This window comes from Notolepis coatsorum, assembly GCF_963971535.1.
Source record: "Notolepis coatsorum genome assembly, chromosome: 13".
NCBI lineage: Eukaryota > Metazoa > Chordata > Actinopteri > Aulopiformes > Paralepididae > Notolepis > Notolepis coatsorum.
This window is the reverse complement of record NC_140177.1, coordinates 125,845,167-125,871,985: the sequence shown is the minus strand read 5'-3', so window position 1 is coordinate 125,871,985 and position 26,819 is coordinate 125,845,167. Positions and strand designations below refer to the sequence as shown.

At 47.0% G+C, this 26,819-nt stretch overlaps 2 protein-coding genes across 9 annotated transcripts in view; both read left to right on the top strand.

The window, feature by feature from the left end:
* Positions 1-2,129, top strand: part of chd8 (chromodomain helicase DNA binding protein 8) — a 202,305-nt gene extending 200,176 nt beyond the window's left edge. For all 4 annotated transcript variants that reach the window (XM_084328043.1, XM_084328042.1, XM_084328041.1 and 1 more), the window contains exon 40: positions 1,213-2,129. In XM_084328043.1, coding sequence (XP_084184169.1) covers positions 1,213-1,575 — 363 coding nt within the window. In that variant the 3' untranslated portion in view covers positions 1,576-2,129. The remainder of the gene's footprint in view (positions 1-1,212) is intronic.
* A 1,270-nt stretch (positions 2,130-3,399) lies between these two features.
* tox4a (TOX high mobility group box family member 4 a) overlaps positions 3,400-26,819 on the top strand; it is a 36,222-nt gene continuing 12,802 nt past the window's right edge. The window contains exons 1-8 of one of the 5 annotated variants that reach the window (XM_084328051.1): positions 3,400-3,500; positions 7,724-7,786; positions 7,921-8,268; positions 8,584-8,829; positions 13,647-13,979; positions 16,040-16,120; positions 16,209-16,880; positions 18,759-18,919. In XM_084328051.1, the coding sequence (XP_084184177.1) occupies positions 3,495-3,500; positions 7,724-7,786; positions 7,921-8,268; positions 8,584-8,829; positions 13,647-13,979; positions 16,040-16,120; positions 16,209-16,880; positions 18,759-18,919 (1,910 nt within the window). In that variant the 5' untranslated portion in view covers positions 3,400-3,494. Of the gene's footprint in view, positions 3,543-7,151; positions 7,616-7,723; positions 7,787-7,920; positions 8,269-8,583; positions 8,830-13,646; positions 13,980-16,039; positions 16,121-16,208; positions 16,881-18,758; positions 18,920-26,819 lie in introns of those variants that run through there. The other 4 variants (XM_084328050.1, XM_084328049.1, XM_084328048.1 and 1 more) reach the window with 4 other exon arrangements.

The following is a 26,819-nucleotide window of genomic DNA, read 5'->3' as shown; positions in this document are numbered from 1 at the left end:
CATCAGGACATATATGACATACATGACATACAGATAGACAATACTGCTACATCTATACATTTATGACATACCAGATTTACAAATACAGTAGCCTATTGTTTGTGATACAAAAATAGTCTAAAAAGAGTATATACATTTGACGAAGAAACTGTACATTGGATGTGGTTGGGTGGGATGGGGGGGGGCGGTTGTAACTATACATTGGATTATCGACAACCTTACTTGGTCCCAATAAGAGGGTCTCGTGTATTAAATAAAGTTTTCATTCATTCATTCACTCTGGATCTTGTAAATCCAGTAGCAATACACACAATTGTTAAGGGGATGTAGACCAGAGAAAGGCGTTTGTCTTGTTTACATCATCAGGGTCCCCCATTTTCAATTCATAGTGACATTTATGACATACACAACATACATGACATTTATGACATAGGGACATACATGCCTTACAGGTATATAGTACTGTTACATTTTGTCACATATACGATATGCAAATATACAGTACTGTTACCCAGAGATCCTAACAGTAAATATATACATATGATGAGGAGGAGACTGTACATTAGGAGGGGGTGAGTGAGTGGGTGGTAAATAAATATATACAAACGGTGGGGAGGAGACTGTCCATTGTTGTTGTGGCATAATTGCGAAACGTGTTTAGTCCCTTGTTTGTATGATAACAAGCCGTTTAGTTCATGGTTCAAAGTGGGGAGGGGTGCTAGCTCGCCATCAATCAGAAGCTAGCCACAAGACTTGCATTCACGCTCTCCAGCACACAACAGTAGGGTCTATAGTCACAGTCAGGACAGTAGGCTCGCTCTACAAGTAGGCTCCCTTAAAACGCTAACACTATTAAAAAAAAATACAGTAGAGGTTAAAATAAGAATATGACTTGGCCAGAAAAAAAGTTCAGTCAGGAGATTTTTTTTTGCTTTAATCCCTGCACAATGTCCACATGGGGGTTTAAATGGACCGCTTCCGTGAGCCTTTTATTGACATTTTCGGGAGTAAAATATAAATCCACTTCCTGAAAGTAACCATGCTAAGCATTGTCGAAAAACCCCGGAAGACTGTAGACAGTCATTTGAAATATTACTGAAGGGGTATCAAAAGAAATGCCTACTCAACCTTTGTAAAGTTAAGACTACTAACCCTTTCAGCTTGGGACGATTTAGACACCATTTTAAAGATGTTCTCATTCTCACCGCTCAGGGCATCCTGCCAGAGAGCCTCTCCCACCGGCTTCTGTCCGAGGACTCTGACGTCCCCAAGAAAGCACGCCGCCGCCACCACCACCACCACCATCACCACCACGCTCCCGCCCCCCAGGAAGAGGACCCACTCTTGGGGGGAGTGGAAGAGGAGACCCTGGTCTCGGACGGCGCCTACATGATGGACGAGGAGGACCTGGAGAGCTCCCACCACTTCCTCACAAGCCCAGACTTTGACGTCAAGATGGAGGGCGGCGACAGCCTGTCCCAGGGCGGCTACGACAGCTCGGACCAGGAGGCCCTGTTAGACGACGTCATCATGGCGCAGAAGGACTCCGACGACTCCTCCAGTTCGGAGGATTGACCGACCGACCAACTCCCCCCACCCACCCCTCCTTGACAGAGTTCCCCTATCAAAAAATGAATCATGTTATTCCTCGTCATTTATTATTATTATGTATCGAATTATAGATGAATGTTGGGGCTTTTTATTTTTATTTCATGTCGTTTTTTTTTTTTTTTACCATCTCTTTTCATTCCCCTCATTCATGATAATACTCCACCTTTCTCTCTCTCCTCCACCACCCTCTCTCCGTCACGCTCCTCCTCCCGAGAAAAAGGGCCACCACGACGATGAGCTCTTGACTTCACAAGCCCCCCCCCTATCCCATTCCCAGACGTGACCAAAAGGGGAGCCCCTCGCTGTACAGAAGATCCTTTTTCTTATCTGGAGACCCTCCCAAGCTGGTCCTCCAGTACCTGCTACATGAGACTGGACGAGAGGACACACACACACACACACACACACACACACACACACGTGTACTGAGCAGTCCTGAAGCTAAATCCCATGACGCCCTGACATCTGGATGACATTGGCCAGAGGAGTCGATGAACTCCAAGCGGTCCAACGTGTGGATGTACATTTTTTTTTATCATTATATGGGAGGGGGGGGGGGGGGGGGGGTTGTATTAGTTACTGAACCAGTGATAGAATGATGGCTGTGTATTGTACAATGTAGAGCTGGTCAGTTGTGTGCTAAATGGTGCAAAAGATGACTGCTATGAGTTACTACTATTCTTGTTTTATGATCTGACTATCTGTGATATGAATAACAGCGATCTACAGTGAAAGCAACTGCGTCATTTAGTTTTTTTTTTTTTTTTTTTTTGTGATATTTCTATGAAGTTAAAGCAATAAGCGAGACCATGCATAGGCATGGCATTTTGGGGGGGCGGGTTCTCTAACAACAACGGGGCATTCCTGCACCGTAAATCATTATGGGGAGGGAGGGAGGGATGTCTTGTTTTCAAATTGGGTACCTCTTTTTTGGATTGATATCCTGTCCCATTTAAGTTATAACTAACTTAAAATCTATAATAATAATAATGGTAATAATACAGTAACACTTGGGGTCAGGGGCATTGTGCATATGTCTGGCAATAAGGACGTTTATAGAAATTACTTTGTATCTGTGAAGCTTAATATAGATACATTTATAGAAACTCCCCATTGCTTGACCGGCTCACACGGTCCTTGCTGTACAGCTGCCTTGGCTATTGTGATTATGTTGAGGATAACGAGGCGCTGAAATGGTTACTATAGCCATTAGGAACGTGCCAACATTTTGTGAAATACACTCTTGCATTCTACCCAGAGTCGGATCAGAAAATTGATATAAATAATCTGTCAGTTTAAAAAAATATATATATAAATAATCTCTGTTTTGAAGTTGTATTTCTTCGCTTTGATGGAGCTAGGCTAGCTGCTCCCTACTGTTTCCAGTCATTGTGCTAAGCTAGGCTAGCATGCACCTGCACCTCTCTGGGGCTACTGGACAGACACACACAGATTAAATTGATAATCAATCCTCTTGTCTGACTGAGGGAGATGGCAAGTACTTGTGTTCCTTTTAAATGAGCTATCTGCTACATACCTTACTAGTACAGTTGACACTAATATAAGTCCACAATCCCTTATAACTAGCTATAGTATATTTTCTATACTTTTTGCACAACAAATGTTAAAACGGTAATATGATGACCTCATGAATGTTCAATCTAGATTAGAACAATGCTATACTGCGTAGGTGTTTAACGGGGATATTTGAATTAATATCATTCAAGTAGTAATCAACATATTCATCTCCCGAGTAGTCAGTGACGCCATTTCCCGAGATGAAGGAACCCGGAAGCGAAGTTCATTAAACTCATCTTGTCTGGCTGGAGTCAGCTATCATAAGAAGTTGATTAATGTAGCCAACTACCATTAGTTCACAAACGATGGAGGTAAGATCGAAAAGGCAGTCATTTCTTGTAGACTACACGAGGGTACGACCGAATATCACTCCCTTACTTTTCTTTTAAAGCTATAAACCGTGACCAGATACAAATGTTGCCGTTAGCCTCGTTAACTAACTGCAGCTTTTCACATCATAACTTATTAAGACACACACAATCATATACCATACCAATGAAATCCAGACGGGTCGTTACTGACATAAATGGCCCACAAACATCAACATCCATATGGCCGTGGTAACAATTGTCCGTTTATTAAAATAATTCGCAGTAATGTTGGCCAACTGTTAGCTCGTTAGATGTTGCTTTCAGACCCTTTGTCGAGTATGGTCCAGCTGCAGCGCCGGAGAATCCTCTCACTGGGCAAGCCTTTGATTGAATTGATTGAAAACTTTACCAGGTTGCAGAATGGGTGCGTACAGTACAGCTCAATACATACAATTGTTAAGGGGATGCAGACCAGAGAAAGACTTTTGTCTTGTTTACATCAGGGTCCCCCATTTTCCAGGCTGTGGCAGCCACAAACCTACTTTCTAGAGAAGGTGCACTGTTTTAAGTGAGCCGTGTGTTATTGGATTGATTGATTGAACATTTTATTAAAGGGGAACTATCTTATAAATGGCCTTTTTCAGTGGTTAGCATTGTTTCATAGCTATGTGGACTTATATTAAAGGGGAACTATTTTACAATTTCTTTCACTATTTGGGCACTTTTACACAATTCCTGTGAGTTTATGGAACACCTCTGTAATTTTTTATTTTTTTTAATTCATTGTTTTGTATTTCTAATGAAGTCCTCAAAAACAGCATTTTTCTACCTCAAGATCTTAAGCCGTTTTGAGCCTGGGCTCCAGCCACAATGGTAAACCACTGCCTCGCCTGAACATTATCATGCAGCGGTGTCTCTCTGACATCACAAATTATCACATTTTCAGATGACTCAGTTCAGTGAGGGTGAATATTGTGAGAGGAGAATTGGAAGAATGCGCCAATATGAGAATTAGAGACATAGATCATATTAATATAAGTCCACATAGCTAGGAAACAATGCTAAACACTGAAAAAGGCCATTTATAAGGTAGTTCCCCTTTTTAATATGATCTATGTCTCTAATTCTCATATTGGCGCATTCTTCCAATTCTCCTCACAATATTCACCCTCACTGAACTGAGTCATCTAAAAATGTGCTGATCTGTGATGTCAGAGAGACTCAGCTGCATAATAATGTGGCTGTGTAGCATCAGGCCCCACCTGGTTTAGGTGCCCAGGCTCAAAACGGCTTAAGATCTTGAGGTAGAAAAATGCTGTTTTTGAGTACTTCATTAGAAATACAAAACAATGAATTTAAAAAAAAAAAAAATTACAGAGGTGTTCCATAGACTCGCATGAATTGTGTAAAAGTGCCCAAATGGTGAAAGAAATAATAGTTCCCCTTTAATGTCCACCTTGTTTCGAACTGGTTATGCTTAGGCCCTCTTTCGAAGTTGGTTATGCTTAGAGTTTATCTTTAGAGCAGGGCGATAGACCACCAGCCCTGATTCCAAACTCTAAGCATAACCGACTTCGAAAGGGGGCCTAAGCATAACCAGTTCGAAACAAGGCGGACATTTTCAATCAATCAATCGATCCAATAACACGCTCACTTAAAACAGCGCACCTCCGAGCTGCTTCTATAGAAAGTAGGTTTGTGGCTGCCACAGGCTTGCCCCTTGAGAGGATTCTCCCGCGCTGCAGCTGGAGGCTATTGCCTTTGTCAGCTTGACAGCTCGTTACCGTTCAACAAGGAGAACAAACACTGAAGGACTGGAAAGTCTTCAGTGTTGAGGTGTTTACAGACATGTTCTTTAGTAGTGTTGAGGTGTTTACAGACATGGTCTTTAGTAGTGTTGAGGTGTTTACAGACATGTTCTTTAGTAGTGTTGGTGTTTACAGACATGTTCTTTAGTAGTGTTGAGGTGTTTACAGACATGTTCTTTAGTAGTGTTGAGGTGTTTACAGACATGTTCTTTAGTAGTGTTGAGGTGTTTACAGACATGTTCTTTAGTAGTGTTGAGGTGTTTACACTTACAGACATGTTCTTTAGTAGTGTTGAGGTGTTTACACAGACATGTTCTTTAGTAGTGTTGAGGTGTTTACAGACATGTTCTTTAGCTAAAACCCGTTTTTACTTTCCCACTGGGAGCAGCAGCTATTCATGTTCGTTGTTCGATTAGAAAGACTTGCTCTGTCTGCACCAATGATAACCATAATAACAACTTTAGCGACACGCTCATGGGTCAAAACAAACTACACATATGTTGTAGTTATTTACAGGTAGTAGTTTTGTTTTTTCATTTAGATCTAACCACCGACCTAAAATGGAGATCTAACACAAAATGTAAGGAACGCACATATCTCGCATAGTGATGCACGATATATCGGCCGCCGATATGGCCGTTTTTTTACACATCGGTATCGGTCCGATATCAAGATAGGGCCGATATTAAAAAAAAATATATATATATATTTTTTTTTTTTTTTTATCTTTTTTTTCTTCTTTTTACATGTTTTGGCCTTAAATAGTTTCAAAATATCAGTCATTTCTGAAAATAAGTTACAAAAGTAAAAAGATTATGCGTTTTGGAAAATAGCTCTTTATTTGATTATCATAATAAAGTGTTTTCTATACAGAGATATCGACATCGGTAAATATCGGTATCGGCCAGAACAGCAATATTAATATCGGTTATCTGTATCGGCCACAATTTTCACATCGGTGCATCACTAATCTCGCACTTTGACAACCTAGGATGGCTTAGAGTAGACGACGGAGTACAGCAACTTGCAATGGGCCTGGTCTACAAGATACACTACATACACCACTAAGGTACCCATGTACATGTCAAAATACTTTCCAAAGGTCAGTGAATGAATACCATGATCACAACACCAGAGGGAGTTCCACAAATCATGTTCAACCCAGATTCGGCTCAAACAAGGGACTAAACACGTTTCGTAATTATGCCACATCAATGTGGAACGCCCTACCCACAGCTGTAAAGGAATCACTACCCACTTTCAAAACCACTCTCAAAGAGCACCAAGGGAGACTGCAATTCGAAACTGGCCCCTGTAAATGTCCTAACCAAACCCCCTCCAATGTACAGTAAATGTCCTAACCCAGTAATACACAGGACCCTCTTCTTGGGACCAAGTATGGTTTCGTCGATATTCCAATGTACAATTTTGCATGTACAGTTGTACAGTTTCCCCCACCCTGCCTACCCAACCTCCTCCAATGTACAGTTTCTACGTCAAATGTATATACTCTCTTTTTTAGACTCTTTTTGTATCACAAACAGTACTGTATTTGTAGATCTGGTATGTCATAAATGTATAGATGTAGCAGTACTGTCTATCTGTATGTCATATGTATGTCATTATGAATTCAAAATGGGGGACCCTGATGTAAACAAGATAAAAGACTTTCCCTGGTCTGCATCCCCTTGTACACTTGTGTGTATTGAGCCGTACTGTATTGTACCCATTCTTCAATCTGTTAATAAAGTTTTCAATCAATCAATCACTCAGGTCGGGTGTAGATCTCTCACCTCGATTGCTTCAGTCTGGCAGATAGCAATAGCATGCCGAGCCGATGGAACCCTGTTAGCATAAATCAATGGTAGCTAGACTAGTTGTGTTCCTTCGTGGTGCTCTAGCAAACCCTATACGTTATTAATACCAACTTTTTTTGTATTGTATTGACCTCTAGTAGGTATGCGCTTGTCCCGAGGCGGATAGCTCGTGTGCGAACGTTAGCCCTGTGTGACCTCACCGGGAGCAATATTCTGGCTAGCTTTTGGCTAACTTAAACGCTAACGTTAGCTGCTAGCTGGCAGGCTAAATGGATAGGAAAATAGGTCTATGTTGTCTTTTAACCAAATGAATAATTTTAGTGATACATAGCAAGATTGTCACCGCCTTCGAACAGATCTGGAAACATTGGCATTTAAGCTTTGAAGAATGGATCTTAATTTTTACTGTGAACTCTCCGATGGTTCTGGTCAGAATGTCGATTCTGAGTTTTTGGACACGCAGGGTTACAGTGGATACTCGGAGAATAAGGTAACGTTGGGCAATCAGAAAATGCTACTAAAAAGAAACGAGCGGAAAAAGCTGATGTTACTCAGTGACATTGTCCAGGCATAATTTAACCGTCCTCTGTTCTTTCAGTTCCCAGGAGGCAGTGATAATTACCTGATCACTGGAGGGGGCCACCCGTTTCTTTCTGCCGAGGTAAGTGAGCTGGTCACATTATGAGAGATACATATTCTTGTCCCACATTATGATTATTTTGAGAATTGCTTATGTACCAGCAGCTCTTCATTCACAGCTGTTATTTGTTTGCTCCCCTCCCCTCCCTCATTCAGCACACATTCCATACCCCCAGCCTAGGGGATGAGGTGTTCGAGATCCCTCCCATCTCCCTGGACCCAGACTCTGCCCTCACCGTGGGCGATGTGGTCTCCCACTTCGGGGAGCTGTCGGAGGGCAGCGGGGGACAGTCGGGCTCCAGGGGCCTCGTTAACAACCCTGTGGTTGGGGCCAATGACCCCTCGTTTGCCTCCACCTATGTGACATCAGGCTCCCAGGGGTTAGAGCACCTGAGTCTCGGGGTGATGAGCCAGGCTGGAGGGGGAGCTCTGCTCAGCTCCTCAGCACTGGTGAGTGGCTTTACTCGTCGGACCTTCCAGGGATATTGTTTTGCAAAGACCGAGGTAACTAAAGATGTTTAGGAAGGTTTTTCTTGATGAATGCGATTTGAGATATGTTTGTGCTGCTGTTGTTTGTGTTCAGCCTTATAACGCTCTTCTTTAAACATGTTCTTTTAACTAACAACACTTGCTAATTGTTCTACAGTAGGCCAATAATATCCTGTGTGAGTGATTGAGTTGTGAGTTGTACTCAGATTGGTGCTTGTGTCAGCCTGTCCACTCACACTGTACGAGTATCGGTTCTGAATCATTTCTGTGTTCAAAGGAAGGTGATGCGTCTTAATCTTGCCTTGAAAATGTCTTCTCGTCCCTCTTCAGGAGCTGAGCAATTCCATGGGGTCACATTTCAGCAGCTCATCCCCTATGACCATCGACGTCCCGCTGGGTGACATCAATCACGGCCTTTTGGGAAGCGGTCAACTGAGTACCATTGACCAGTCGGAGCTGGGACTGGGTCTCGGGGGCGGGAACATCCTGTCTCGCTCCAAGTCACCTGACCAGCCCCTGTCGGCCACGCCCTCTCCAGCCGGCTCCCTGCAGGATGAAGACATGGATGATTTCAGGGTGAGTGTGAACCCTGGAGACCTCAGCCTAGTGGAGCTCTAACTGCGTGTGTGTTGGTCTAACTCCACGTGTGTTGGTCTAACTGTGTGTGTGTTGGTCTAACTGCGTGTGTGTTGGTCTAACTCCACGTGTGTGTTGGTCTAACTCCATGTGTGTGTTGGTCTAACTCCACGTGTGTGTTGGTCTAACTCCACGTGTGTGTTGGTCTAACTCCACGTGTGTGTTGGTCTAACTCCATGTGTGTTGGTCTAACTCCACGTGTGTGTTGGTCTAACTCCATGTGTGTGTTGGTCTAACTCCACGTGTGTGTTGGTCTAACTCCACGTGTGTGTTGGTCTAACTCCACGTGTGTGTTGGTCTAACTCCACGTGTGTGTTGGTCTAACTCCACGTGTGTGTTGGTCTAACTCCACGTGTGTGTTGGTCTAACTCCACGTGTGTTGGTCTAACTCCACGTGTGTGTTGGTCTAACTCCACGTGTGTGTTGGTCTAACTCCACGTGTGTGTTGGTCTAACTCCACGTGTGTTGGTCTAACTCCACGTGTGTGTTGGTCTAACTCCATGTGTGTGTTGGTCTAACTCCACGTGTGTGTTGGTCTAACTCCACGTGTGTGTTGGTCTAACTCCACGTGTGTGTTGGTCTAACTCCACGTGTGTTGGTCTAACTGCGTGTGTGTTGGTCTAACTGCGTGTGTGTTGGTCTAACTCCACGTGTGTGTTGGTCTAACTCCATGTGTGTGTTGGTCTAACTCCACGTGTGTGTTGGTCTAACTCCACGTGTGTTGGTCTAACTCCACGTGTGTGTTGGTCTAACTCCACGTGTGTGTTGGTCTAACTGCGTGTGTGTGTTGGTCTAACTGCACGTGTGTGTTGGTCTAACTCCATGTGTGTGTTGGTCTAACTCCACGTGTGTGTTGGTCTAACTCCATGTGTGTGTTGGTCTAACTCCATGTGTGTTGGTCTAACTCCACGTGTGTGTTGGTCTAACTCCACGTGTGTGTTGGTCTAACTCCACGTGTGTGTTGGTCTAACTCCACGTGTGTGTTGGTCTAACTCCACGTGTGTTGGTCTAACTCCACGTGTGTTGGTCTAACTGCATGTGTGTTGGTCTAACTGCATGTGTGTTGTGCATGTGTGTTGGTCTAACTGCGTGTGTGTTGGTCTAACTGCGTGTGTGTTGGTCTAACTCCACGTGTGTTGGTCTAACTGCATGTGTGTTGGTCTAACTGCATGTGTGTTGTGCATGTGTGTTGGTCTAACTCCGTGTGTGTTGGTCTAACTCCGTGTGTGTTGGTCTAACTCCATGTGTGTTGGTCTAACTGCGTGTGTGTTGGTCTAACTCCGTGTGTGTTGGTCTAACTCCATGTGTGTTGGTCTAACTGCGTGTGTGTTGGTCTAACTCCGTGTGTGTTGGTCTAACTCCATGTGTGTTGGTCTAACTGCGTGTGTGTTGGTCTAACTCCATGTGTGTTGGTCTAACTCCACGTGTGTGTTGGTCTAACTCCACGACACGTGTGTTGGTCTAACTGTGTGTGTGATTGATTGATTGAAAACTTTATTAACAGATTGCAGAATGGGTACAATACAGTACAGCTCAATACATACAATTGTTAAGGGGATGCAGACCAGAGAAAGACTTTCGTCTTGTTTACATCAGGGTCCCCCATTTTCAATTCATCGTAACATATATGACATACATGACATACAGATAGACAGTACTGCTACATCTATGACATTTATGGGGGGGACACTGTACAACTGTACAAACAAAACTGTACATTGGATTATTGACAAGACCATACTTGGTAATTTACTGTACATTGGAGGGGGTTGTGTTCGGACATTTACAGGGGCCAGTTTCGAGTTGCAGTCTCCCTTAGGTGTTTTTTGAGTGTTTTTGAAAGTGGGTAGTGATTCACATTCCTTTACAGCTTTGGGTAGGGCGTTCCACATTGATGTGGCATAATTGCGAAACGTGTTTAGTCCCTTGTTTGAGCCAAATCTGGGTTTAACATGATTTGTGGAGCTCCCTCTGGTGTTGTGATCGTGGTATTCACTGACCTTTGGGAAGTATTTTGACATGTACATGGGTACCTTGGTCGTGTAGTGTATCTTGTAGACCAGGCCCATTGCAAGTTGCTGTACTCTGTCGTCTACTCTAAGCCATCCTAGGTTGTCAAAGTGGGCAGGGGTGAGGTGGGTTCTAGGAGTAAGGTCAAGCAGTAGTCTGACCAGTTTGTTTTGAGATGTTTGTAATTTTGTTTTTAGCGCCTTTGAGGTGCTTTGGTACCATGAGGTGCAAGCATAGTCGTAGTACCCTTGAATGAGTGCTCCTGCTAGAGTCTTCAGGGTATTCTTGTTTACCAGTGAGGAGATCCGGTACAAGAATCGAGTTCGTTGGTTGACTTTTTTTATTACATTGGATGCCATTTTGTCACAGGAAAGATTTGCCTCTAGGATGGAACCCAGGTAGGTAATATCTTCTTTCCTTGTGACAATATTGTCACCCACTGTAACTGAGAAGCCGTCGGTCTTGCTGAGTTTGTTATTTGAACCGAAGAGAATGGACTCTGTTTTGCCCATGTGTAATGATAGTTTGTTATCAGCGAGCCATATGCAGATTTTGCCTAGTTCTGAGCTGAGGGTTTTTTCAACCTGTAACTTGTTCTTGTCAGAGACCAGCAGGGCTGAGTCGTCCGCAAACAGGAACAAGTTGCTTAGACAAGTTGGTCTAACTCCACGTGTTTTGGTCTAACTGTGTGTGTTGGTCTAACTGTGTGTGTTGGTCTAACTGCGTGTGTGTTGGTCTAACTCCACGTGTGTGTTGGTCTAACTCCACGACACGTGTGTTGGTCTAACTGTGTGTGTTGGTCTAACTGTGTGTGTTGGTCTAACTGCGTGTGTGTTGGTCTAACTGTGTGTGTGTTGGTCTAACTGTGTGTGTTGGTCTAACTGTGTGTGTTGGTCTAACTGCGTGTGTGTTGGTCTAACTGTGTGTGTTGGTCTAACTGCGTGTGTTGGTCTAACTCCATGTGTGTGTTGGTCTAACTCTCTTCTCTCCTTCCTTTCTAAAACACTTGAACGTGCTGTATCCAACCAACTTACTACTTATCTCTTACAGAATGACCTCCTAGACCCTAATCAGTCAGGCTTCAGGACTGGTCACTCCACAGAGACAGCCCTCATTGCGGTCACAGAGGCACTTCACTTAGCAAAAGCGAAAGGCCTCTCCTCTGTCCTGATTCTCCTAGATCTATCTGCAGCCTTCGACACAGTCAACCACCAGATCCTCCTTGCGGCCCTCGCAGGAATGGGAGTGGCTGGCTCTGCGCTGACATGGCTGTCATCATACCTCAATGACCGCTCCTACCAAGTGTCATGGAGAGGGACCCTGTCGGCCACCCGCCCCCTGCGGACGGGTGTCCCCCAGGGCTCGGTTTTAGGACCCCTTCTCTTCTCCCTCTACACTAAATCACTGGGTAACATTATCACGTCTCATGGCTTCTCCTACCATTGTTATGCCGACGATACTCAACTCTTCCTCTCCTTCCCTCCCTCAGATATCCACGTCTCTGTGCGGATCTCGGCCTGTCTGTCCGACATCTCAGCCTGGATGACGTCCAACCACCTCAAACTGAACCTAAGCAAAACAGAATTGCTCCACCTGCCGGCCAAATCCTCCCCCCTAACCGACCTTTCAATCACAGTCGAGAATGCAGCTGTGACTGCGTCCCCGACCGCCAAGAACCTTGGTGTTGTCCTCGACGACCAGTTGAACTTCTCTGCTCACATCGCAGCGACGACCAGAACCTGCCGATTCCTCCTGAGCAACGTCAGAAGGATACGCCCCTTCCTGACAAAAGAAGCCACCCAACTCCTCGTCCAATCAACAGTCATCTCCCGCCTCGACTACTGCAATGCACTGCTCGCTGGCCTCCCGGCCACTGCCACTAAGCCTCTTCAACTCATTCAGAACGCAGCGGCCCGCCTGATCTCAAACCTACCGAAGTCGGCCCATGTCACCCCACTTCTTAGGGACCTGCACTGGCTCCCCATTGCTGCACGAATCCGCTTCAAGGCCCTCGACCTAGCATACCGTGCGGCAAAGGGAACCGCTCCTGCCTACCTCCGGTCAATGGTCTCTAACTACACACCCTCAAGACCCCTACGCTCTGCATCTTCTGGCCGCCTCAGACCTACTCCTATCCAAGCTCCGGGAGGGTCATCAAAGAGAAGTCGCCTATTCTCAGTCCTAGCCCCACAATGGTGGAATGAACTACCCACCCCAGTTAGGACAGCCGAATCACGTCCAATCTTTCGCCGTCGACTAAAGACGCACTTCTTCAACCATTATCTGAATTAAAAAAAAAAAAAAAAAAAAAAAAATCTAACCCTAACTAACCGTACTGTCATGCACTTGTCCTAATAAACTAACCTACACTGTAGCACTCAACACTTTGATGAACATTGTTGCTCAGCTGATAGAGTTGTGCCCTTCCTGATGGCTTGTCGTACAGAACTTGTAAGTCGCTTTGGATAAAAGCGTCAGCTAAATGACTAAATGTAAATGTAAATGTAACTGCGTGTGTGTTGGTCTAACTGCGTGTGTGTTGGTCTAACTGTGTGTGTTGGTCTAACTGCGTGTGTGTTGGTCTAACTCCATGTGTGTGTTGGTCTAACTGCATGTCTGTTGGTCTAACTGCATGTGTGTTGGTCTAACTGCATGTGTAGCTACTTGCCTTTCATTCATGTATCGTCAATGCAAGTCTTGACATTAATCTGAGCTCCGTCTCTCTCCCCCTCCCCCCTCCTCTCCAGAAGAGTGTCCTTGTAGACTCCCCCATGTCTTTCTCCTCCCCCTCCGTCCTCTCCCACGTCTCCTCCCTCTCGGGACCCCCTTCCTCGATCTCCCTGGCGACGGTCAGGAGAGGCGGAGGCAAGCCGGCCCAGGTGGCCCCCGTGACGACGGGAGCGAAGAGGGGCCGGAAGAAGAAGGACCCCAACGAGCCCCAGAAACCTGTGTCGGCCTACGCCCTGTTCTTCAAGGACACCCAGGCGGCCATCAAGGGCCAGAACCCCAACGCCACCTTCGGAGAGGTGTCCAAGATCGTGGCCTCCATGTGGGACAGCCTGGGGGAGGACCAGAAACAGGTACACACGCGCACGTTGACCGCTCACGGGGGACGGAGTGGCAGTTAAAGTCGCTAGCCAAGACTAGCTTAGCATTGCAGGTCAGGTCACCAGCATCAGTGTGTTCTCTGCAACGTATTTTTTAACCGGCTGTCGTGTGGAAGTGAAAGGGTTAACCTTTGTGTATTGTCGCAGTGAAAGGGTTAACCGTTTTGGTAGTGCGGCAGTGAAAGGGTTAACAGAGTCAACTCTGCATGCGCAGATTGATACACTCTGGACAAATCCAGAGAGACTCTGTGGGCGATCTGAGCATGCGGAGTTCCGGAGTAGGTGCGGAAAAGTGACTATAACTCTGCCGATCGACTTGGGATTAGTCTCGCCGTGTTCAGGAGACTCGGGTGTATATAAAAGTCTATTGGATCATGTCTCCAGCACCCCCACAGCCGTAGCTACAACCACTTAATGTCAAGGCTCATCCACATTCATCCATTTTCTCCCCACGCTCTCTCCCATGAGCTCAACGCGGAAGTGCAGCGGTTGACTGGAGAGGAGGCTGGGCCAGAGCATCCAAGCTGGCTGTCTGTGTCTCTCTTTCTCACACACACACACCAGCGTTTCCGTTAGCCGGTAATTACCGGTATTTGACCGGCAAAATCTGTTTAAGTCCGACATATTTAATATCTCTGGTCTTAATGTCCGGTGAAAATAATTCCCTGAGTCTAAGCACAATTTGATTATTTGAATTGTATTAAAATAGGCTAAAATTAAATAGCCTATGCGATGAACGAAACGATCATTACATTTGTTTCCTCGTTGCTTCTAATAATGACAACGACGTCGTCAGCGAGAGCTTAGTGCTGGGTGTGCGAGTGCATGTGAAGCTGCAGAGCCAGAGAGGCAACAGCACAATGCAGTATTCCAGCAGTACTCCAATTCAGCCATTTTCAGCCAATGTTGGGTGGGGGGCGCTGCTGTGCGGTTCCTAGAAAAGAGCCAATAACAGCTAAATCAGCTTCTCTGCAGCGCCATACTCTTTGCAAATAAGTCGTTGCGAGGTGGAGAGAGTCGTCACGCAAACCACGATAATGTTGCCGTCTCTCTGCTTTCTCAGTTCTTCGCTTGATATAATTAATACAAATGTCCAATATAACGGAATTCGTTAGCTCATAAAAATGTGATTATAACAGACTGCTGTTTAGTGTCGGACCGATTGCCCACAGATACGCGGTCTATTTTATTTCAAGTCAGCAGCAGCACGGAGTATCGAGGGACTTATTTTATTTGGAATATATTAATTAATGACTGTATACGCAAAAGTAGCCTAGTTTTAAGTAATAATATTATAAATCTACATGCCTTGAGGATGACATTCTTTATATAGCCTGCCTATCAATTGTTTTAAAGCTCAATAAACTATGACCGGAATTAATCTCATTTGTCCGGTAGATTGAAATCTTGCAGGTCACGGAGACCGGCAACAATTTTTTCTAACGGAAACCCTGACACACACACACACACACACACACGTCTCTCCCTCCTGATGTCACCTGAACTCAAGCCCCCTAATGCACAGGCACTCTGTACTAGAAGGGCTAGCACTAGCCAACGGGCACTTTAAGGCAATAATGCACTTTAAAGGAGCACTGAGCTCTTTTATGCACTGTAGCACTAGCATTTTTAGGAACTCACGGGTCATATGAAATGTTTGTGAAATATTTTTTCTACTTCAGGGATTGCATTGTATGTATTCTTGTATGTCCCCCCCTGTTCTTATGCTGAAATTAGCCTTGCACAGAGACAAATCCCAAATCAACCATGTGTGGCAATAAAGTATATCTATCTGATGATGAACAAGAAAAAAATAGGGTATATTTGCGAGTCGCATTGGTAGCACCCTGGAGACCTGGAAATCTCTCTTCTAGCTAATAGTGACATTTGCCTGAAGCTACAACCATTGTGAAAATACTTGAAGGACCCACATACAACAAAATCAAAAAGTAACCGGGTTCAGGTTTCTAGAAGATATTGTCATATTGTGTTTGTTTATCCTGGTTTTTTTCTCCTCCTCTGGTCGTCACAAGGTGTATAAGAGGAAGACGGAAGCAGCCAAGAAGGATTACCTGAAGGCTCTGGCAGCTTATAGGGCCAACCAGCTCTGCCAGGTAACATCTCATCCTGAACTGGAGAAAGCACATTGTGTAGGTTGTTGGTCTTGTTGTTCCTCATTCCATCTCCTCTTCCCGCCTTCAGCCTTCCCACAAGGTGATGGACACAGCCCCGTCACCGCCCCCTCCGCCTGTGGCCATGCCCCCCGCCGCGGCCCCGCCCCCCGCCGTCATGGCCCAGTCCCGCCTCCCTCAGTACAACCCAGAGGAGAACACCATCACCAACATCTGTGCCTCCAACATCATCCTGGATGTCCCCGAGGTAACCACGCGCTCTCGCTCCGGCGCCAACAAGCCCACTCCCGCCCCCCCGCCCGCCCCCACCATCACCAAGATCATCATCTCCAAGCAGATGCTCCAGGGGGGCGGCCAGGTGGTCACCGTGCTCCCCGGGGGCCTCCGCACCCTGCAGCCCGCGGCCGCGTCGCGCCAGCCGCCCCCCCTGCAGCAGATGCAGCACGCCCCGCCCAGGCTCCAGCAGATGGCCCCGCCCCCACTGCAGGCCAAGCCCCGCGAGGGAGGGGCCGCGCCGGGCCTCGCCGTGACCGTCGCCGCCACATCTCCCCCGCCGCTCCAGATCAAGATAGTTCCCGCCACGCTGCAAGGGGGCGCGGCCATGCCCATCATCGTTACGACCGCGGTCAACGCCAACTCCATCGGCGTGCCCATGTCGGTACACTCCTCCAGCATGGCCGTGCAGGTGGTGAGCTCCACGGACCTGTCGGGCAGCCTGGAGGAGGAGGTGGTTCCAGAGGAGGTGAGGGTCCAGCTTCTGAGGGTCATTTGAATTATTTATTTCAAACATGTAATAAAATCAAAACAAATAATTTAAAAAGAAAAAAATATATAAATAAACAAAAGCAAAACGACTCAATTTACATGTTCGAAAAGGAGTAGGAAGAAGTATTCACTTATTTAATCCTACCCCTTTTCCACTACTCAAATGAGTGTACTAATTTAAATCCTTACAAAACAAATATATATGCAAAACAAAACAAAAACGATATGTAAAACATGAAAGAAAGAAAAAAAACAAATTTAAACACCTGTGAATGTCAAATCCCTTCCTCATCCCTGTACCTCGTGAACATAATTTCCTTATAATTCAGTTCCTCCACACAGTCATTATTGCTCAGGATTATTTTAATGCCTTGGTTTCTACACTGGAAGGTCTGGAAAATTTGTCTGGAAACATAAAAATATACTGGAAACCAAAAATATACAGGAAGATTTAGTTGTCGAGTACCTGCTTATGGTTACAAATCCTATGTAGCAGGGCTCTACAGTGCGACCAAATTGCTCGCATATGCCCCTAAAAATATGTGTGTGCGAACCGTAAAAATCAATTACACGCACGCTGTGCAAGTACAGATTACAGCCTCTCGTCTTTTTTTTCCTCCGCCGCGAGAATCGTTAAAAAAAACGACAAGTCCCACATTGCACTCAAGCCAACGGTCCAATCACAGTAGAGTGACGTGACGTGACTGGTTTCATGGGAAAGAAAGCAAATGACCAATCGGAAGCTCTCATTTGGCTTGTTTACTTCCTGAAACGCCACCATTGCGATATGCGAGAGTTTCCCGAGACATGTAACTTCTAGTCTTACCAATAGCAATATATTTTAGAACACCTAGATTTAGCGATAGCAATAGTAATATAACGTTAATGCAACAAAACGAATGCCTTGCTTTGTTAATCATAACGTTGATGCAGTAGCGTATGTCGTTGTGTTGGCTGTAACGGACATGAGAATAACATAACACTGTGTACACATTAAAATTGCGATAATCTATTCTAACATTTTCAAATCGATGCAGTTGAATTTTCCCCTTAGGATCGATGCATTGTTACACCCCTACACCAAAGTAACTACCGGCCCACTGTGTATGTGTGTACAGCTAACTTGGCTAGCGTTATGAACAGCAGAGGTGGGCAATAGGGTCCAGCTGCAGCGCCGGACAGCCGGAGTGCAAGCGGTGTGACGTAATTGGCAGACTCTACTGTCAATCAATGGTCTACCTGACACGCAAACTCATAAACAATGTTTCTGTACTGGAGGTGTACAGTATTTCAATAGGCAACCCTGAAAGGATTATTTCTCTAGAAGAGCAACACAGCCAAAACATAGGCATTGTATGCATAAAAGGGGCAAAAGCTAAAGTTAAGTGACTGTTACTTTTGTAGCAGTAGTTTGATTTGATAGGGACAGCACATGTTAATGAACATCAAGTACAAAATGTAAACATGCAGGGTTGTAGCAAGAGCTAATTTACACACATGCACGCACAGTACAAATATACATTTATTTTTGAAAAAAATAAACTTTTACTTGAAATATTTTCACTCTGCTCCTAAATATTTTTGGGTGCTCCTAAATTTCTTTGTGTGCTCCTAACTTTTTTCATTTAGGAGCACCTGTGCCCCTAGTGAAAAAGGTTAGCGTAGAGCCCTGTGTAGTAGAGCTGCTGTTATTGTGACCATTTGAACAGAACTCTGACCAGTCATATTGCCACCAACATGCATCATATTGACCACGATCTTAAAATCCAGTGAAGAAGTCCAGGCGGAGGGGGAAAATCAGGAAATGTGTAGGAAGGTCTTGTTCCGCTGCTCTTCATCTCCTCTGTGCCTCCAGGTGGAGATGGAGCTGAGCCTGCCCCCGCCCCGCGCGCCCCTCCGCGCCCCCGCTGCCTCTCACAGTGTGTGCGTCAGGTCGGGGTGCACCAACCCTGCGGTGGAGAGCGACGACTGGGACAAGGAGTACTGCAGCAACGAGTGCGTGGCCAGGCACTGCAAGTGAGTGAGGTTCAATTCCGCCATCTGGACCCCAGCACTCTTAAGAGGGCACGTGGAAATAGTGTTTGAACCCTCTGGAGACGGGACTGTCCCGCCAGCAGGACCGTAGTTCAGATGCTGCAGCGGGCTCGCCTTTAAAGGAACACGCCAACATTTTGGGAAATTAGCTTACCGTCTTCTCCAGAGAGAGACAAGAAGAAAGCTATCTGGCTGCACGTTAGCCTAGCTTAACACAATGAATGGAAGCGGACAGTGCCGGTTAGCCTAGGCATTGTCCAACTAACGCCTCTCCCGAAGGCTAACCGGCACTGTCCACTTCCTTCATTGTGCTAAGCTAGGCTAACGTGCAGCCAGATAGCTTTCTTCTTGTCTCTCTCTGGAGAAGACGGTAAGCTAATTTCACAAAGATGTTGGCATGTTTCTTTTAAAGCTAGATGGAGGATGAAACCAGGGACCTTGAGGATCCATAGACACCATGTCATGCTTATCTGGAAAGGATTTAAATATTGCTCCAAAGTTGAGCAAAATGACGAGTTGAAGAATTGAACCTTTCAGTTCACGTCAAGGTATCCGAATGTCAATGGGCTTCAATGGAACCTCAAGAGCCACGCAATTCATAAAATAGAATAGAATAGAAATACTTTTATTATCCCGTGGGAAATTTGACACTGCAAATCGCTCAACATTTAAACATTTAGACAGGACAGGTCACAAATTCGAATAATAACAAATCAAATCAAGTTGCCTAGGATAAGAGTAGAGTAAAATAAAATAGGATAAAATTAAATGAAATGATATATACAGAAATAAATACAGTAAGAATATTCTGAGCATACTGAGCATGGGGTAAACAATTTGGTTATAATTTAAGTCTAAATCTAACTAAATGAAATATGAACTATATATTCCAGTATTCAGTGTAACTAGGTGCAGTTACGCTTTAGGTAGTGTATTGACCTCCTTGGGTTCCAATAAGACTTAGGTCAATGTCTGGCAGCCGTCGCTGCCCCCTGTTGTGGAGCCTGGAGGCCGCTAGTCGCGTCCTCCTGCCACTATTTAGCTGCCGCTTTGTGCTCAGTGATGCAGTGAGGCACAGTGATGCATTATATAGTCTGATGGCTGTTGGAATGAAGGACTTCCTGTGCCGTTCAGTGCTGCATTTGGGTAGTGTGAGCCTAGCACTGAACATGCTCCTCCTGTCAGCCAAGTCTGTGTATAGTGGATGGGTGGGGTTTTCCCTGATGGCCTGGAGCTTGGCGAGGCTCCTCCTCTCCGCCACCCTCGCTAGAGAGTCCAGCTCAACCCCAACCACGCTGCTGGCCTTCTTGACCAGCTTATCCAGCCTGGTTGTGTCCACTGCTCTCAGTCCGCTGCCCCAGCAGGTCACAGCGTACAAGAAGGAGCCCGCCACCACCGACTCATAAAACATCCTCAACATCCTTGTACAGACATTAGGGTGCATCAAAATACACATTTCCAGCGTATTGATTTGTATGGGTGCTAAAAGTGTTACCATCCATGTAAAAACAATACATGCTAAATATTTTTGCAATACAAGGTGATTTAGATGTGGAACGGTACATCAGTACATGCTGTCCTCCCCCAACATGGCCTGCTGTTAGTGTGTGTGTGTGTGTGTGTGTGTGTGTGTGTGTGAGTTGCAACATTGTTACATCTCGCACCTGGTCCTGCAATTTTTGGGGGGATGGGCCTATAAATAGCTTTACCTGTGTGGCTCTGCATCACAGTTTACTCAATTCCCCTAACTCCACCATCACCCACCACAGGATCCAGCTCTCCAACTATATCTCCAGCTATCCAGTTCTCACAAGATGGCGTCGCCGCCCTTAGGCTCCCGCCAGAGCAGCCGCAGCCTGGTCTTTGGTCTGGGCCCCAGCATAACCAATGCAGATGCCATCATCACTGGTGCCAAACTGCCAAGTGGTCGCCAGATCTTGCGGTGCATGCTGTGCAACTGCATGCCAAGCGGCCAGGTTTGACCGGAGCCTTGTCACGGTTCCATGCGGCTAAGGACGTTTTGGAGCAGGTGCAGCCATTTTATGGAACGGCCAATATTCCAATGGTGAGTGATCGTCGAGCATGCGTCAAGATGGTAGCGCTTGTCGATGCTAGCAACAAGCTGCGGCACATTCCAAAGGCCAGGCGCTCCAGTGAGGCTACAGCTCGACTGGTGGACGCAATGGAGCACAAGCTGGATGCCACATTCCCGCTGTGGTCTCCAAATGCAGAGGAGCTGATCTGTGATCCAGAGGACATTGCTTTCCTGGCCAGCATGAAGGGCGACAGAGTGGCCACATTTGGAGCATTGGATGCCAATCTGCAATCTAAGTTGAAGCGGCGACAGGAGCGTGAAGCAGCGCAGCAGGCATGCTTTACCAAGGAGCAGCAGGAGATGACTGCTAGGTCCAGCATGGCGGTGGTGTTGGAAAGCGAAAGTGATGAAGACAGCAATGCAAATGAAACAGCTGCTCCACCGGCTGAGAACACACCCACCCGTGAGCGTAAGAAGACTGGCACCACAGCCTTCATTCCATCAGACATTCTCAGCCGGCCGAGTCTTGTGTCACTGGCTACACGGTTGAAGATCACACCAATGCAGCAGGCTGCCTTCACGCGCGGTCTGATCGAGGAATCCGGTGGCAATTCGGCAAAGGTCTCCACATCCTACGCAACAGCAGACCGAGCGCGCCGCCACGTGTTGCAGGCCATCAGTGAGGACCAGCAAGAAGAGTGGACACCACCTCCCATGTGCACCTTGCACTGGGACAGCAAGTTGACGCCAATGCTCAACAATGTGCGCCAGTTGGAGGAGCGTCTGACAGTGGTGATCGGAGACGCGGAGTGGCTCAAACTGCTTGGTGTGCCAGCATACATGAAGGGGACTGATGAGGCATGTGGAACGACCATTGCCCGGCTGACATGCAAGCTGCTGCAGGACTGGTGCTGCACCGATCAGGTTGTCAACATGGCATTTGACACCACTGCGTCAAACACTGGCCATCTCACGGCAGCCTGCATTGCCATCCAGCTCTCACTGGGTCGACCACTGCTCTGGTCCGGGTGCCGGCACCACATCGGCGAGGTGCTCCTCAGCCACATCTTCACTGACCTCAAGGTGGAGACGTCACGCTCGCCAGAGGTTACATTGTTTACACGTCTGCGCGACAACTGGAACCTGTTGCCACACAAGGACAGCGGCCCATTGGCCCGCTACATTCCTGGCGATGCCGAAACACCGTTCCTGGGCAAGTTGCGTGCTGAACTAATTGTGTGCGCTGCAGGAGTGCTCGACTACAAGCGAGGCGACTATCGCGAGTTCGTGCAGCTATGTCTTGTGTATCTGAGTGCAGACAGTGCAGAGCACACTCCAGTTAACTTCCAACGACCGGGAGCACTGCACAAGGCGCGGTGGATGGCTAAGCTGCTCTACACTCTCAAGCTGGCCTTGATGGAGCAGCACATTGCCTTGCTTCCTCAGGGGACCATCACTACGCAGCAGCACGTGCTGAAGATTCGGGCGTTTGCCAACTTCATCACGCACATCTACGCAACGTGGTGGTTGACCTGCGACACGGCCGTAGATGGAATGACCTTACACTCTACCACAACCTGTACGCATACAAGTCTGTTGACGAGGGCATCGCAGCATCAGCGATTAAGGCGCTGAAGCGGCACCTATGGTACCTGTCAGGCGAGATGCTGCCCCTGGCACTCTTCAGCACCAAGGTGCCAGTTGGCGAGCGGCGCGCACTTGCAGATGCTATATTGGAGCACAAGCCGGCTGATATATCCATGCAAGCCCCACAGCTCCGCTTTGGCACTGGCTTCGGCAAGCCAAAGTTTCCAACCCTCTCGCCGACCACCAGCTTGGCTGACCTTGCCAACCGAGACTGCTGGTTCGGCATGCACCTGCTGTACATCGATCCCGCGTTTCTTTCACTGGATGTAGAGGATTGGGTTACCAGTACAGCATTTCAGATGGGTGCAGTGAATGTACGTGCCATCAATGTTGTGAATGACTGTGCCGAGCGTGGCGTCAAACTGACGTCAGACTTTGTGGCAGCAGCCAGGAGCGAGGAGCACCTGCAGAATGTGCTACAGGCAGTTGAGCATGACCGCTCAACACGGCCACATCTTCGCTGCTGCAAGCGCAAGCTGGACCAGGTCTAGGACTCTAGGATGCTTGAGACATGTTTGAAAGACTCTTTCAATGTTGTTATCAAACATTTTGTTCTTAAATGTTAGTGTATGGCGACTGTTCAAACGTACTGCAGTCACCGAGAGACTAACACGGGGAAATAATGGTACCTGCCAGACGCGCCGCTCGCCACATAATCACGGATCCAGGATACTGTGTTTGGTTAGTTTATTGGAGTTAAAAACAGTTCATATAGTATCAAAAAATAGAATGAGTCACGGTTTGATTCATCATAGTGTAACGTGCGTGCGGTCAGCAAAGTGTGACTTCCCCGGTCACTCCCTCAACATTACTGTTCCCGAAACCCGCCCGTGAACAGCTGACTTTACTACTACGACACCACGTGACCCATTTGTGAATGACGTGACCCGAGTTGTGTATACCTGTCACCAACAAGCCGGCCCCTAATTATTACATAATCTCATTTCACAGTAATAGAGAGATGGCGCTGCAACGACCGGCTGCCTTTCTGTTCGCTCCGTCGAGACTGTGCTTACTTTTGTTAATATTTATAGTTTTAAGAGTTTTGTCTGTACCAACAGTAGGTGCATTTAATGTGTATGACCGTCAGTCACTTATAGGCATCGGATTACGGGAAACTTACCGATTGGATTACTCACTGGACCAGCTTTCCGAACCGCAACAATGCCCTGAGGAGATTCTCCGGAGAATGGGACCAGATCCTTTGTTCCTTGATCCCAGGAACAAAGGAACCAGACGGCGTGGGAAGAGAGCTGGGATCCGTAACAGGCTGAGATCCAGACGCCACCGAACGCCATTGCCCAGTATATTGCTAGCCAATGTACAATCAATTGACAATAAACTGGATGACATCCGAGCAAGGATTCAATACCAAAGAGACGTCAAAGACTGCAACGTTCTCTGCTTCACCGAAACGTGGCTCACGCCGGACGTTCCAGACCACGCAATCCAACCAGCCGAACACTTCTTTATCCACCGCAAGGATCGTACAGCAGAGTCCGGTAAACAACGTGGAGGAGGTATTGCCTTCATGTTTAACAACAATTGGAGCGATCCAACTAACGTGAAGGAATTATCCAACCACTGCTGCCCAGACCTGGAATATATAACCATCAAGTGTCGTCCTTTCTTCCTCCCGAGGGAGTTAACGGCGATCATCCTTGTAGGAGTGTATATTCCACCGCAAGCCAGTAACAACGTCGCGCTCTCCAGACTCCACGACGAGGTAAATAGAATACAAGCGGCGAACGTTAACGCCGCCATTTTAGTGCTGGGTGATTTCAATAGCGCCAATCTGAGAAAGGTATTACCTGACTTCTATCAGCATGTGACTTGCAACACCAGAGGCGGTAACATCCTAGATCACTGTTACACGCAATTTAAAGGTGGCTACAAGGCTCATTCTGATAGTGGCTTTGGTAAATCAGATCACGCGTCCATCTTTCTTTCACCAATGTACAAACAGAGAATCAAAAGTACTCCTGTAGTCTCGCGAGAGGTGCAGAAATGGGATTTGATGTCAGAGGAGACGCTCCAGTCTGCGTTTGACTGCACAGACTGGAATGTGTTCCGCGACACAGATAACATTAATGTCTACACGGAGACAGTGCTGGACTATGTTTGTACTTTGGTGGAAGAAACAATCCCCACTACCAAAATGAGAGTTTACCCAAATCAAAAACCCTGGGTAGACAAATCCGTCCGTGAAGCTCTGAGAGAGCGCACCAAAGCATACAACGACGGCCTAGTGGCAGGCAACATGAATGACCACAAGGTGGCGCGATTCAACGTAAGGAGGACAGTGTCAGAGGCCAAACGGCGCTACAGGGATAAAATTGAACTCCAGTTTGAACAAGCTGACTCTAGAGCTATGTGGCAGGGGCTCAAAACGATGACAGACTACAAAGGCGCCTCCCATCTCCTTAGCAAATGACCTCAATACCTTCTATGCGAGGTTTGATGCTGGTAATAACAACACCAGCTCACAAGCCACGGCAATGGGGGGGGGGGGGGGGGTCGGCTGCTGATGGAGGCGCAGTGTTCAGGGTAACAGAGCATGAGGTGAGGCGGACCTTTAAAAAAGTGAATATCAGGAAGGCAGCAGGTCCGGACGGCATCCCCGGCCGCGTCCTAAAATTCTGTGCCGACCAACTGGCCCCAGTATTCACTGACACATTTAACCTGTCCTTAGAACAGGCTGTCATCCCCACCTGCCTGAAGAAGTCCACTATTATCCCTGTACCCAAAAAATCCAAGCCTGCTTGCCTCAACGACTACCGCCCTGTAGCTCTCACCTCCATAGCCATGAAGTGCTTTGAGAAGCTAGTAAAGGGCTACATCTGCTCCTCCCTCCCCATCAACATGGACCCCCTGCAATTTGCATACCGCCCCAACAGGTCCACGGAGGACGCCATAGCCCATGTGCTGCACACAGCAGCATCACACCTGGACAAGAGGCAGGGGAACTATGTGAGAATGCTATTCATCGACTACAGCTCGGCATTCAATACCATAGTCCCCTCCATACTCATAGCCAAGCTCAGGGACCTGGGCTTGAACTATGACCTCTGCCAGTGGGTCTTGGACTTCCTGACTGGCAGACCCCAGGTGGTGAGAGCAGGCAACTGCACCTCCTCATCCATCACCCTCAACATAGGGGCCCCCCAGGGCTGTGTTCTGAGTCCCCTCCTCTACTCCCTGTACACACACGACTGTGTGGCTCAGCGGAGTAGCAATACAATCATCAAATTTGCTGACGACACAGTGGTGGTGGGCCTGATCTCTGCCAACGACGAGAGGGCCTACCTGGAAGAGGTCAAGGTCCTGGCGGGATGGTGCCAGGAAAACAGCCTCTCCCTGAACGTCAGCAAAACAAAGGAGATGATTGTGGACTTCAGGAGGTCGGGGGTCAAGGACTACAGCCCCCTCAGCATCGACGGGGCACCGGTTGAGAGAGTCAACAGCTTTAAGTACCTCGGAGCCTACATATCCGAGGACTTGACATGGACCACACACATTGACAGTGTTGTGAAGAAGGCACGACAACGCCTCTACTTCCTCAGGCGCCTAAGGAAGTTCCAAGTCAGTCAGAAGATCCTTAAGAACTTCTACTCATGTACAATAGAGAGCATCTTGACCGGCAACATCACCTCCTGGTTTGGGAATAGCACTGCACAAGACCGAAGCAGACTACAAAGAGTGACACGTTCAGCCGAACGCACAATTGGAGGGGGGCTCCCCACCCTCCAGAACATTTACAACAAGCGTTGCAAGGGCAAGGCTAAGAGAATCATTAAAGACTCCAGTCACCCGAACAACTGCCTCTTTGAACTGCTGCGGTCAGGCAAGCGATACCGGAGTCTCAAGGCGAGCACAGAAAGACTCAGAAGAAGCTTCTATCCCCAGGCCATCAGGCTGCTAAACTAACAATGAACACTACACAACAACAACCACCAAACGCACATAGCACACACATCCACACGCACACACTCACTTTAAACAAACACACTGTAGCACCCACTCCACACACTTTATAGCACACACCCACTTTAAACAAACACACTGTAGCACCCACTCCCCACACTTTATATTTATTGATGAAGGATTGCACTACAACTCGTACACCTTACTGTAAACTGTACCTAAATTGTACCTCATCCCATTTCTGCTTTGCACTATATAGTACTGTACATTAGTACA